This window comes from Cydia amplana, chromosome 26 (genome assembly GCF_948474715.1).
Source record: "Cydia amplana chromosome 26, ilCydAmpl1.1, whole genome shotgun sequence".
Lineage (NCBI taxonomy): Eukaryota > Metazoa > Arthropoda > Insecta > Lepidoptera > Tortricidae > Cydia > Cydia amplana.
In genome coordinates, this window is record NC_086094.1 from 6972060 (window position 1) to 6984221 (window position 12162).

The 12162-nt window shown below is 38.4% G+C and overlaps 2 protein-coding genes across 2 annotated transcripts; both read right to left on the minus strand.

The window, feature by feature from the left end:
- Positions 1 to 1688: 1688 nt before the first annotated feature.
- Positions 1689 to 2798, minus strand: LOC134659934 (conserved oligomeric Golgi complex subunit 4-like). The gene has a single exon (XM_063515631.1). It carries the CDS (start codon positions 2647 to 2649, stop codon positions 1813 to 1815), a length of 837 nt encoding a protein of 278 aa, XP_063371701.1. The 5' UTR covers positions 2650 to 2798; the 3' UTR covers positions 1689 to 1812.
- A 1831-nt stretch (positions 2799 to 4629) lies between these two features.
- On the minus strand, positions 4630 to 12042 carry LOC134660112 (zinc finger protein 436-like). Its single transcript, XM_063515815.1, has 10 exons — positions 11856 to 12042; positions 11490 to 11597; positions 10726 to 11145; positions 10120 to 10208; positions 9439 to 9561; positions 8111 to 8221; positions 7419 to 7631; positions 6558 to 6669; positions 5460 to 5564; positions 4630 to 4796 (listed from the first exon to the last, which is right to left on the minus strand). The coding sequence occupies exons 1-10, from the start codon at positions 12024 to 12026 to the stop codon at positions 4650 to 4652; spliced, it is 1599 nt and encodes a 532-aa protein (XP_063371885.1). The 5' UTR covers positions 12027 to 12042; the 3' UTR covers positions 4630 to 4649.
- Between the last annotated feature and the right edge of the window lie 120 nt (positions 12043 to 12162).

The following is a 12162-nucleotide window of genomic DNA, read 5'->3' on the forward strand; positions in this document are numbered from 1 at the left end:
AAATCTGTTTCCAAAATGAAAGTTTCCTATGAAATTTCCCAGAACTTTTCCAACATTTTTTAAACTTTCCCCAACTTTCACATTTGTAAGTAAATCGTCCTGTTTTAACGATAAAATGACAGATAGGTTGGAACAATTGGGGCTATCAAACTGTAATTTTAGCACCTACAATACAAAAACAAGGTTTAAAAACATTTGCCAGATTTTCTCATTATTTTAATTTTTGGAACGAGTGTCTAATACTTTGCTTAGCTAGGATTTACCTTTTGCATAGATAATTTAATTTCTAAAGTTAAACCATAGGTTTTGAGATACTAGCTTCAGACTAGCTTTCAAAATCTTCTTGTTTTACGACTATCTTTGTCTTACAACTTGTTTAGCTTTGATATTGTTAAGGCCCGTCTCCAATTTTAAATTACGTAAAACCTATAAATCTTTCATGGCTTAAAATCCATGTTTTTGCCCATAAATTAAAACATAGGGCAAAATTGGATAGTATGACAGTGATTATTTCAATTCTCATTTAGAACCTGCAATTTTTGTAGGTACATATTGCAATTACTACTGTACAAACACTATAAATATTTGTACATCATATAAATCTAACAATTAATACAATGAAAAAAAATATGCAAGATTTTTTTTTCTTTTGCCAAAATTTCATCAAAAATAACCAGAATCCACATAATAAAATAAAATCATACTTGATCTTCAAAATATGATTTTTTTTAGCTCACAATAGCTGTATAGTTTGTAATGAAAATAACATAAAATTAAATTGGTTTTTCACACTACATTGCGCTCGAATTTCAACATTGCATTATGTCAATCTATCTCAATATCACTGCATTGTATAAAACAAAGTCTCTTCCCGCTGTCTGTCTGTCCCTATGTATGCTTAGATCTATTCAAGTATCCACTTAGGCCAGGAGGCAGCAAGGCTCAACTTTTTGAAGGTACCATTGTGTGGCCTTTGTCACCCAAAAAAATGACACCTAGTATTCTTAGACCCCTGAAACCACAATATGCGGCTCTTTAGGATCCTTAAAATTGGTGATTTGACTCTCCTTCTGTTTGCCGACCCCTAACAAAGGCAACACATACTGACACCATGATCTGCCGTAGACAGATTTAACATGTATATGTGACCGTAAAATTGTAAACACTTGTCAGTTTATAATCTCGTTAGTTGAATTATAAACAGACTGTAGAGAGATTATAAAGTAACCTAACCTACTTTAGATTGTAAACTAATGGGTTCACAATCTTACGGTGTCATATACAAACATATCAATGTTATGGTGTCATATACAAACAGTATAACTGTTTGTTTGTTGGTCACTTGCCCAGTATGCAAATTGCTTTATACTTACAATGAGTAAACTAGATATATAACAATACATGAATGAGGCTCATAAAAACCATAACAGCAAAATGTGATATGGTATGATATACATACTACATACATATCTCAGGTTGGGCCATTCCGCTAGTTTTCGTCCACTTGAAGAAATTTGAATATAAACCTACATTGCTGCACAAATTTGGACTTATTGCATCCCTTCATGTCTAAACAAAATGTCATGTCATGGAAGGAAACTAGCTCAATGACCCTATATAGTTTTTATGCAGAAAAACTGCAAAAAACCCATTTACTCATAAAAACAGATGCATCAAGCAAGCAAATCAAGAATGCACTGGACACTTGCATTAAAAAGCAAAATAATACCTGCTTCTATTCTAATCTAGCCATACATATGAAATGAGAAATCTGGCAGTTCATACTAGTTACAGGCTTTGTTTTATTAAAGTCTAGTACGAGACTGGAGGCACCTGCTGCATCATGGTGGCGTAGACACACTGCGTCTCTAAAGGCTTCATCGGAGGCATAGGAGGTGGGGCCATCATGTGCTGGACCTGAGGCATCTGTTGTTGCTGCTGCTGTTGCTGCTGTTGTTGTTGCTGCTGCGGCTGTTGTTGTTGCTGCGGCAACTCCGGAGGCTTCTTATTCTTCTTCTCGCACTTCTTAAACTTAATACCGAGCTTATTCAACAATATTAACCTTAGACTCTCCTTACCGCCTCTGTAGTTCAACTCGTGTTTGGCCGCTGCTAAGATTTTACTAAGCGTCGGGACTTCTTTCCTCACCGAGTAGCTGTTCACTATGCCGCGGAGCGCGCACAGTTGGAAGTAGTCGAGCTGCACTTTCGTTTTTCTGACTCGTTTTTTCTTCGGACCCGGAATTCTGGTCTGCGTAGCTTCGGCTCTCAATCCGTCCCTTTTGATACGCTTTATGGTACTTTCTGACAAGCCTGTGGCCGCGCAAGCTCGTTTCACGACATTTTCTACAGGAAACGAGTAGCCTCTGTTTTGCTTTTCGGTTTCAAAAAATTTTATAACCTTGAAAATGATCTCTCTGGCTTGTCCGTCAATCGCCTCTTTTTTCTTTTCTTTCTTTTCCGTTTTAGTTTTGATCTTTGACTTTCCACTGGGCAGCGATTGTACTTCCACGCTTATCGTCGCCGTCATCGGCTCATGCATCTGTTGCTGCTCCTGTGGTGTTTGTAACTGAACCAGGGCATTCTGTAGGATTGTATGGTCGGGACGAACTGGGTTCAAAACATGCACTTCTTGGACTTGAACGTTCATCTTGATAGTTCGATAACTTGAAATATTCTTCAATTATCTTGCTAATACTGCAGACTTTGTAAAACAGGCGTCAATCAACTCATTTATGAACACAAACTCGACAAGTAGTTATAAAAGGGCGACGCCATATTTACTAATTGACATAAATGAATGCCACAGCAATCACAGCATATCACTATCCATAGATAACAAAAACAAATAATCTTGAGGAATAACTAAACGCAAAAGTCGCAAACAGTGGCACTTTTTGTCAAAGAGTAGTATTTATATAATATATATATTTATGCTTTTTGTTCTCACTCCTCAGCACCTTCCACCTTCTCAGTGAGTTTTAATTTTAAAAATATAAAGAAATGATGTTGAAATAGAATAAAGTGCATGTCTTAAATAGGATATGTACAAAACTTATAACAGTACAGGAAAATATTTATTTTGTGCTTCAATAAGCATGAAAGTAAAAATGAGTGAGAATCCTTCGTAACACTGTTTTGACATTTGCTGTCGAGGAACATGCCAAAGAGTAGTATAATCATAGATGGTAGAGTATAATATATATATGAACATGCTCAAAACTATAGCTGGTCAACCAAATCTTGTCAGTAAAAAAAGGCGCGAAATTCAAATTTTCTATGGGACGATATCCCTTCGCGCCCACATTTTTCAAATTTGCCGCCTTTTTCTACTGTCAAGATCTGGTTGACCAAGTATATGTCAAAACTACTCCAAACATTTTTACAGCCGGTCAAGCAACCTTATCAGTAAAAAAAAGGCGCGAAATTCAAATTTTCTATGGGACGATTACCCTTCGCACCTACATTTTTTGCTTTTTGTTTCTACTGGCGGAAATGGCTTGACAAACATATATAACTAGTACTGGCACCCAAAAGAATGGGATGGGATGAGTATTGTCCTTAGAAAAAAAAAAAATTACTCAATTTACTGACAAATTAAAGTCCGTCAACCAAATCTTGTCAGTAGTAAAAGGCGGCAAATTTGAAAAATCGCGGGTTAGCAACACTGTGTTCGAATAATTCCAAAATGCGTGTCATCTGTGTTTTATCTGTGGAATGTGGATCGTGAATGACAGCCGTCACCTTATTTGTTTTCATTTGGTTTTCATTCTGAATCGTTTCTGTTTCAAGAGATATTTCTGCTGTCACCATTAAATACCAATACATTAAATAAGAATAAGCAAAGCTAAGGGGCCTACAATGTACAATCATGCTCGTTGATGGTAAACATTACTAAAAATTGAGGTTATGACAAGTACATACTGGAAGAACTCTTTCGAACTTTTAAGATTATGTTCAGTTTTTTTGTTTTAGGGTTAAAAGGCATAAATAAAATTAAAACGTATGCCTAAATCTATCCAAACAAGACCATAAATTGTGTGCTGGAAACCGTCCATAGGCCCACATGTCTAATATTTTCAGCAATCAGTTGTGACTATTTACATACAGAGTATTATGCTTGGTTGTAGTGATCCGGTAACATTGGTAACTTCATTATATTTTTTCAATTAATGACCTGAATTATAGTGTAAGCTAAAGTGACCCTTATCTTATTTACCTTTAAATTAAATAAACACCCATATATCAGTTGTTTTATTTTTAATATGTAATCCTATTGTACATACAATATATACCAATCAAAAAAATTACACAGGTATGTCATATTCATCCAGAAGAGTACACTAATTTTGAATTGACGTACGCAGGACGCGCTCAGCGGAAAAAAAAATATTTTGGTTCGATGTACATTGCTGCTTTTCTTAGCGCAATACTGCTCTTTGAGTGTTGCCCTACTTTAGTTTGCTTTACATTGCTACTGACAAGATTTGGTTGACGGACTATATTAGCATAGAATCGCCACCATAAAAAAGAACACATTTATTATTTTAATAAAGCTTTATTTAATAACATCACAGATGGCGCTGTGGATCTACCACACTCCGACACGGTCATCCTGCTTTCATTTCAACGCGTCCTCGCCAAATCATCTCATGTCAACGTCGTTTTCTGTGTGTGTAGCAGCTTGTTGTGCGTGTACAGGGCGGCGGAGTGCGCGAAGGTGGCCGGGCAGTGCGCGCACGCGTGCGGCCGCTCGCCGGTGTGCGTGCGGATGTGAGAGCGCAGGATCGCCATCGTCTGTACACACATTAATAGTTATTTGTTTTACAAGAGGGCAAAGTTGTTTTTTAACTGCTCGTGCTAATATTGATACCCGAGCATGCGAAATATTCCATAATTGAACCTCGAGCGTAGCATGTGGTTCGAAAAATGGATAATTGAGCGTTGCGAGGGTTTCAAAGCACGAGGGTTAAACAAAATTTGCCCCCGAGTGAGCCACAAATTTTTTCACCACACCAACCAGAAGAAAATATTAACTGTAAGATATGAACCAAATTAATGTTGTTAAATACTTATCATTCAAAATCATCATTTAAAAGTCAATTCTACCAGCAAACATAAGAAAACAACTCAAAATTTGACAATCAAGAGAGCCTTTACCAGTTGGTGTGGTGAAAAAATATTGATCATTTCGATGCGTGTTCCATTTTCGAAAAATATTGGCTGTGGCGGTGAATAATTAATAATTCTTTCATGATACACCAGGCGTGCCTTACGCCAATGAATATGATGGCACGCCTATCGTGAGTTTTGCTTGTCACCTGACGATATGTTTGTTTATAGGCCATTTACTTAATCGACTCGGTGCGGCTGGCACGACAGGCGTGTCATCAATGTTTTTAACGTGTGGCGTATGACACGACAGGCGTGCCTTACGCCATTGAATATGATGGCACTAACCGTGAACCCGCGGCCGCAGTGGTCGCACATCTTATTCCGCGGCGGTCTCTTTTTCTCGTGAACGTAGTTTATGTGACGTCTCAGCTTAGTGCCGCTCTTGAATGCCTGAACAATACATCAACTCTATAAGTACAGTCAGCAGCAATAGTTGCTAAGGGGGCGAGATGTTTCAAAATGATATCGACGCGACTTTATTGTTAAGAGAATAAGAAGGTAATTTTGAACACCTCGACCGCTTAGCAACTTCTGCTGCTGTACTGTACACCTAGTAATTTTTAGGGTTCCGTACCCAAAGGGTAAAAACGGGACTATTACTAAGACTCTGCTGTCCGTCTGTCTGTCACCAGGCTATACAGCCTCATGAACCGCGATAGCTAGACAGTTGAAATTTTCACAGATGATGTATTTCTGTTGCCGCTATAACAACAAATACTAAAAACAGACTACATTAAATATTTAAGTGGGGCTTCCATACAACCAACATATTATTTTTTTTAACCTTTTTTTGAAACTTATTATTCTAGTGATAAAGTTGGCTTGCCAGAGTCCTCCTGCCGCCGACCAATACAAAATTATAGCCAAGGAAGTTAGAATCTTGTATTTTCAAATAGGTTCAATTTTAGTTGTTCGACAATTTTACGAGACAAATGAAATGCTACCTACTTTGTTTTTAATAAGGTTGACATTCCATCGAAACTGAGTGTACATCCTAATGTACAGTCACCACACGGGATTGTTACGCCATTTAGGGTCCTAGCTAAATTAGTTGTTCCATACTTACGCTATGAAATGTCCAATTTAGCTAGAACCCTAAATGGCGTAACACTCACGGAGCGTGACTGTACATTGGAGGAGGAACACACCCACTGACAATCCAACCTCTAGACTGAGCTTAGGCCAATTCTTTCATGAAACCGATGCTGCCAAAAATACGGGGCTGCGGGGGACGAGGTGATCCCGTGCCGTGATTGGTCCGTTCAAAGACACGGACCAATCACGGCACGGGATTGACGAAGATGGAGTAACGCTACCGTATGTGTGGCAGAGGGGGTAGCGCGACTATGCTATGTCTAGAGGTTGGATTGTCTGTGGACACACCTTACTGCACTCGTCGCACTTATGCTTGTTGTTTTTGAGATGCTCCCAATCGACATGTTCTTTCAGCTGCCCCCTCAGTATGAAGCGCGCGTCGCACACGCTACACACGAATCTACAAACAAAACTGTATCAGTTAACATAAAGGCCGATACGATCGTACACTTGATATAAATAAATAAATAAGTATTAGGGGACACATTACACAGATCAACCTAGCCCCAACCTAAGCAAAGCTTGTACTATGGGTGCTAGGCGACGTTATACATACTTAGATAAATATATACATAGAAAACCCTATCAGGAACAAATATTTGTGTTCATCACAAAAATAAATGTCCTTACCGGGATTCGAACCCAGGACCATCGGCTTAACAGGCAGGGTAGTACTTACTATTGTAATTTAACTCTATCCTTCAAGCGGTAAAGATTTTAACTGTTTAGAATCTTTTGCTGTTATTGCATTTCATTTTGCACAGGTATAGCCTGACCAGTAATATATGATAATTGTCAAGAGGGCGCTGTTATTCTCATGTATAGGGTGACAATTCAGTGTAGTATGAAAAAATTAGTTCCAGTGAAATTCCGCAACATGGCGCACCCTCAATAGATCCTGGTTCACCTATAATTAGCGGTTTGGTTTAACAAAAGATAACAATGCTGCCTTCCTAAGCCAAGTAGCGCTATCTCAAAAACAAATTATTTTGAAAATGGAACTCTCAGCTATAGAAACTAAAGTATAAGTTAGCAATGAATTTTCTTTTGAGATAGCGCTTTTCGGCTTAGCAGGGCAGAATGCCATTCTTCGTCAGGTAATCTCTCAACTGGATCCCGACATTTTAAAACCGTCACGACTATACTAACTTTTTATCATTCTCATTGGTATGTTTGCTGTGCGTATTGAGGTGGTGCTTGAGGTTGTGTTCGGTGCGGAAGTGCGTGCGGCACGGCGCGCAGTAGGCCCCGCCGTGGGCCCCGTGCGCGGCCTCCATGTGCGACAGGAGGCCGGACCGCTGTCGGTAGGTTTTAGAGCACGAGCCGCAAGAATACGTCCGGTTGGAGAGTTTGTGGACTGTGCTGTGAAAAATGGCGATAGTAAACTTGAATTAATAACTCGACCCAAGACAGCATCACATATAGTGTGTGTAATAGAGGATGGCGAATCCTGTTTCCACCGTGATACAGTTTCTACGAAATAACTCGCGTTTTGGTAAGAAACTGATGTATGGAGGAGTTACCACTCTTTCTTTACTTATATTTCTCCATGTTTGAGTAAATGCCGACACCGCACAAGAACACAGTAGGGTTGTCAAAGACATTTACACAACTGCCCAAGACTTACATATTTGACTTACTACAAGACACGCTAGCCCTGTAGGCTTGTAAGTATTAGTACCGAGCTACTAACAATGGCGATACATGCAGCTCGGGTGCGCGCGACCCACCCCTCGCACCCCGCACTATTGGCCTGTCTAGACGGCTTCGTCGAATTACTGTATTGTTTTATAGACTGTGGTATAGATTAGAGAGAGATACCCTGAGAGATAAAGACTTACTACATGTGCACTTTGAGGCCGGAGTTGTTGACGAAATGTCTCCCACATTGGTCGCAGTTCACTTTGCCCTTCTTGTGCTTCTCACGGTGGTAGCGCAAGCCGCGCGACGAACTGACAGACATACATAATAATGCGGTTGGCAACTGTCAAAGGTTTATTAACTCACATTTATAGACGGGTCTATCGCGAAATTTATTTTTGAAGTGAAAACTTCTTTAGCGACGCTGTGCACTTTTTGTGATGGGAAAAAAATGTTAAACTCGCGAGAGGTAAGATACGTAAGACGGACACGTGACCTGATCGAAAAACTGGTACAATGTCATTGAGTTTTTCTTTATTGATTTAAATGCCATTTAGTGAGTTTCCCTCTAACTGGTAATAATATAACTCGAGTACTAACAGTGATGTGCTTAGGGGTTTTAAGTAATGCGACGAAATAACGCTAGATGACTTTAACCTCAATTATACATAGTGCTGCAGACATTTTGCACTAGTCATTGACTTTTCACTTCTGCCGGCACTCCCGGAGTGCAACCCGTTGTTTTTTTAATTTTTTTACTGTCGGTTAATAAAGGTAATAAAATAAATTTCGCGATAGACCCGTCTATAAATGTGAGTTAATATGTGTTCAAAACGCGAAAGTTTTATATGTCAAAGGTTTGCATAGATGGCGCCATCATAGCTTGCCTCCTTTTCTATGAGATTTGGATTAAAGGGCCGGCATCCAGGGCATTAAAAAAACTAAGATTAGACACAATTCTAGGTATTGACAGGGCAAGCTATGATGCCGCCATCTGCTAAATACTTCGACCGGCCGATTGTATGTATGTGTAGTTCGACACAAATGAGTAAAAAATAACGGGATTGTTTAGAGCCCAATTTTTTTATGTCTGCACGTCTCTTTATAAGTTGTGGAGTTAAATAATAGTGGATTGTTAACCAAAGGATGAAATGATGCCTATGAATTTCACCAGAGTTAAACACTCTACTTTTCATTTCGAATACGAGGAAAGTAAAATGCATGTGTTTTTTTAAAACATGAGAAAGTAGACATTTTTATAGTAAATCTTGAGGGTACTTTCAATTAACAATTTAGGCAAAAGTATCGTTATTTATGGAATAGGGAGTTAAATATCAGAATGGAAATTGTACAACAAATCAATTTATACCCAAATTTCAATTGCGTATCGTAAAAAAAAATATAGTCGTACTTGGAACGTAAAATGCTCTAGTGCATACACGTATCATTTTCTGCACGCCTTTTAGAACAACAATGACCCTCTTTCAGAGCATGAGAAATGAATATGTATTTCTCTTTCATAACTTACGACATAGTAAGTCCACATTGCTCGCACTTGTATTTAGTAGGTGAAGTCGTATGCATCTTGTCGTAGTGCGACTGCGCAGACCCGACCGTACTGTAGCGCGCCCCGCACACGCCACAGTCGACCCTAAGGCACAGAGAATAAGGTTCATTAAGTTTCGTTATACAATTAAAGATGAGCGCGAAATCGCGAAAGTAGTAAGTTTTTGTGTGATACCTATGGATTTTACTCATCATCTTCCTCGCGTTGTCCCGGCATTTTCCCACGGCTCATGGGAGCCTGGGGTGAGTTTGGCAACTAATCCCAGTAATTTGCGTGGGCACTAGTTTTGTACGAACGCGACTGCCATCTGACCTTCCAGCCCAGAGGGGAAACTAGGCCTTATTGGGATTAGTCCGGTTTCCTCACGATGTTAACCTTCATCGAAAAGCGACTGGTAAATATCAAATGATATTAAGTTCTGAAAAACTCATTGGTACGAGCCGGGGTTTGAACCCACGGCCTCTGGATTGCAAGTCGCACGCTCTTACCGCTAGGCCACCAGATGCCTATGTATTTTACCGTCCGAAATAATTTTTTTTCATACATTCTGGCTGATGTGTAGCCGCTGATTTCTACGGGACAGCCAAGTTTAAAATATTCTAGCTCATACTGACCCTGTCGTAATACAGCTATTTCACTCACCTCCGATAGTGCCGTCTCATGTGTTCCTTGTAGGACGGTACAGAAATGAGCACTGATTTACATATCGCACATGTATAACTTCCGGTTGACTGCAAACAATTTTATACACCATGAATACACATAAAAGGAATGGTGGTTAATGGACCACCACCTTGAAAAAAGAAATGTATAGATACATACAATCTGATTATGGCTATGAAAGCCGATAGCAGATGAAAGTAATATAAAAAAAAAACCATGAATACCAGAATATAGATAGAGTTAGAACAGGCTAAGTTGGCACCATTAATCTAGTCTAGTATAACTGGATCAGGCATGAGGGTTGGGGGAAATGCCCGAACGGGATAGTCTTATGTATTTTTCAGTAGGAGTAGCAGAGAAAGCGCTATTATCGTTTGTCCTTGTCTACAGGTTATGCGATTTAGGATTCTTGCTAAATTGGAAATTCTATAGCGTAATAAAACTACATAATAAAATTAAAACGCTGACATGAAAATTTGATGAATGAAAGATTACAATCATATCAAGTTTGTGCTTGTTAGAAACGTCTTTTTGTGAAAATGACAGTGTTACCTTAAAGTCTATTATTTAATTTTATGTGCTCACCTCAGTATGTCTCTTCTCCATATGCTCTTTCAAACTTGGCTCATGGTCAAACCCGACAATACAACTCTCACATTTGTACAGCAACTTCAAATATTTCTCCTTGGCCGCTTCTCGTCTCCTTTCCTCCCACATTTCTTCTTCATTTAACGTGACAAGTTTAATCTTTCCTTGATGCTTATGTACGAAGAACGGAGTGTTAGGATCTTTCTCTTTTTCCTTAATCTCGGATAACGGAACATCATTTTCCGGGTCCGAGTATTCTTGCTCGACTTCGATTTTAATTTCTGTTTTTATTTCAATGTAGCTTCTTGGTTTGATGACGTCTTTTTCAATGGGCTCTGAGTTCCGAGTGTGGAATATTTCTATGTCGGCTTGTGTGAGTTTAGAACGTTTTGTGTTGTTCCAGTCTAAGTTTTGAACCTGTAAATTGCAAGAAAAATGTTATATGGAATTGTTTTACAAGAATTCTCGGGAAATATAGTCTAGCCATCAAACATTGTCAATGGTAGAATGGTTAAATAAAGGCTGATCTATAGCGATATCATCTATCTATGAGTTTAGCAAATGGAATCCAAATTAAATTTAAAACTTGCAATTGCATTATATTATGGCTGATAAATTCTCTAGGGGTCATTAATCCAAGGGGTATCCCTGGAAGTTAGTATTAATTACACCTCTCCAGGTATAATTGAAAAAAAAACACAATAAGTAGGTACACAATTAAAATTTTATTACAAAGTAAACCTGGCTGGAGGTAACATTACCTGTTTGTTAAGGTTTGAAAGACTATCTTCCACCTGTCTCTTGAACTGGTAAATATCCTTGAGTGTGCGGTGACATGCATAGCAAACAAAAGTTGCTGCATACTCTATCTGCAATAAAATATAGTAGGTAAATTATCCCAAATGTTAAATACTAAAGCAGTTAAAAATAATCAAAAATTTAATTGAAAATATAGCTTACTTTAATGTAAAGTAGCCATCTTGAAATTGCGAGATACCAATTTACAACGACACTACTATATTAAATCAAAAACAACGAAAATGCAACAGAATCTTTCGTAGAACAATGCCATAATTTTACTTATAGCTAAAATAAGTAAATTAATAACTAGAACGTGTTTCATTTACCTTAAATTCAAAGATACATTCAAAAAACTCTACGTGTTTACAATTTGTTAGTTTCACAAGCGGAACATTTATTGCCAAACAACAAATGCAGGTATTTAGTACTCTTGTCAATCTCGAGTAATTTTGACCTCCACTAAACCCTGGCGTATTTAAATGGGATATATCATCCATTTTTATTATAATATTATTTCAACGAGATGAGACAGACTACAGAGAATCAACAACTTCAAGAATTTCATTACACGTGATAATTTTTCAAAAAGTCAAAGTATGTTCTTGCCTGCACTTGGCTTGTGAAAAACGTAAG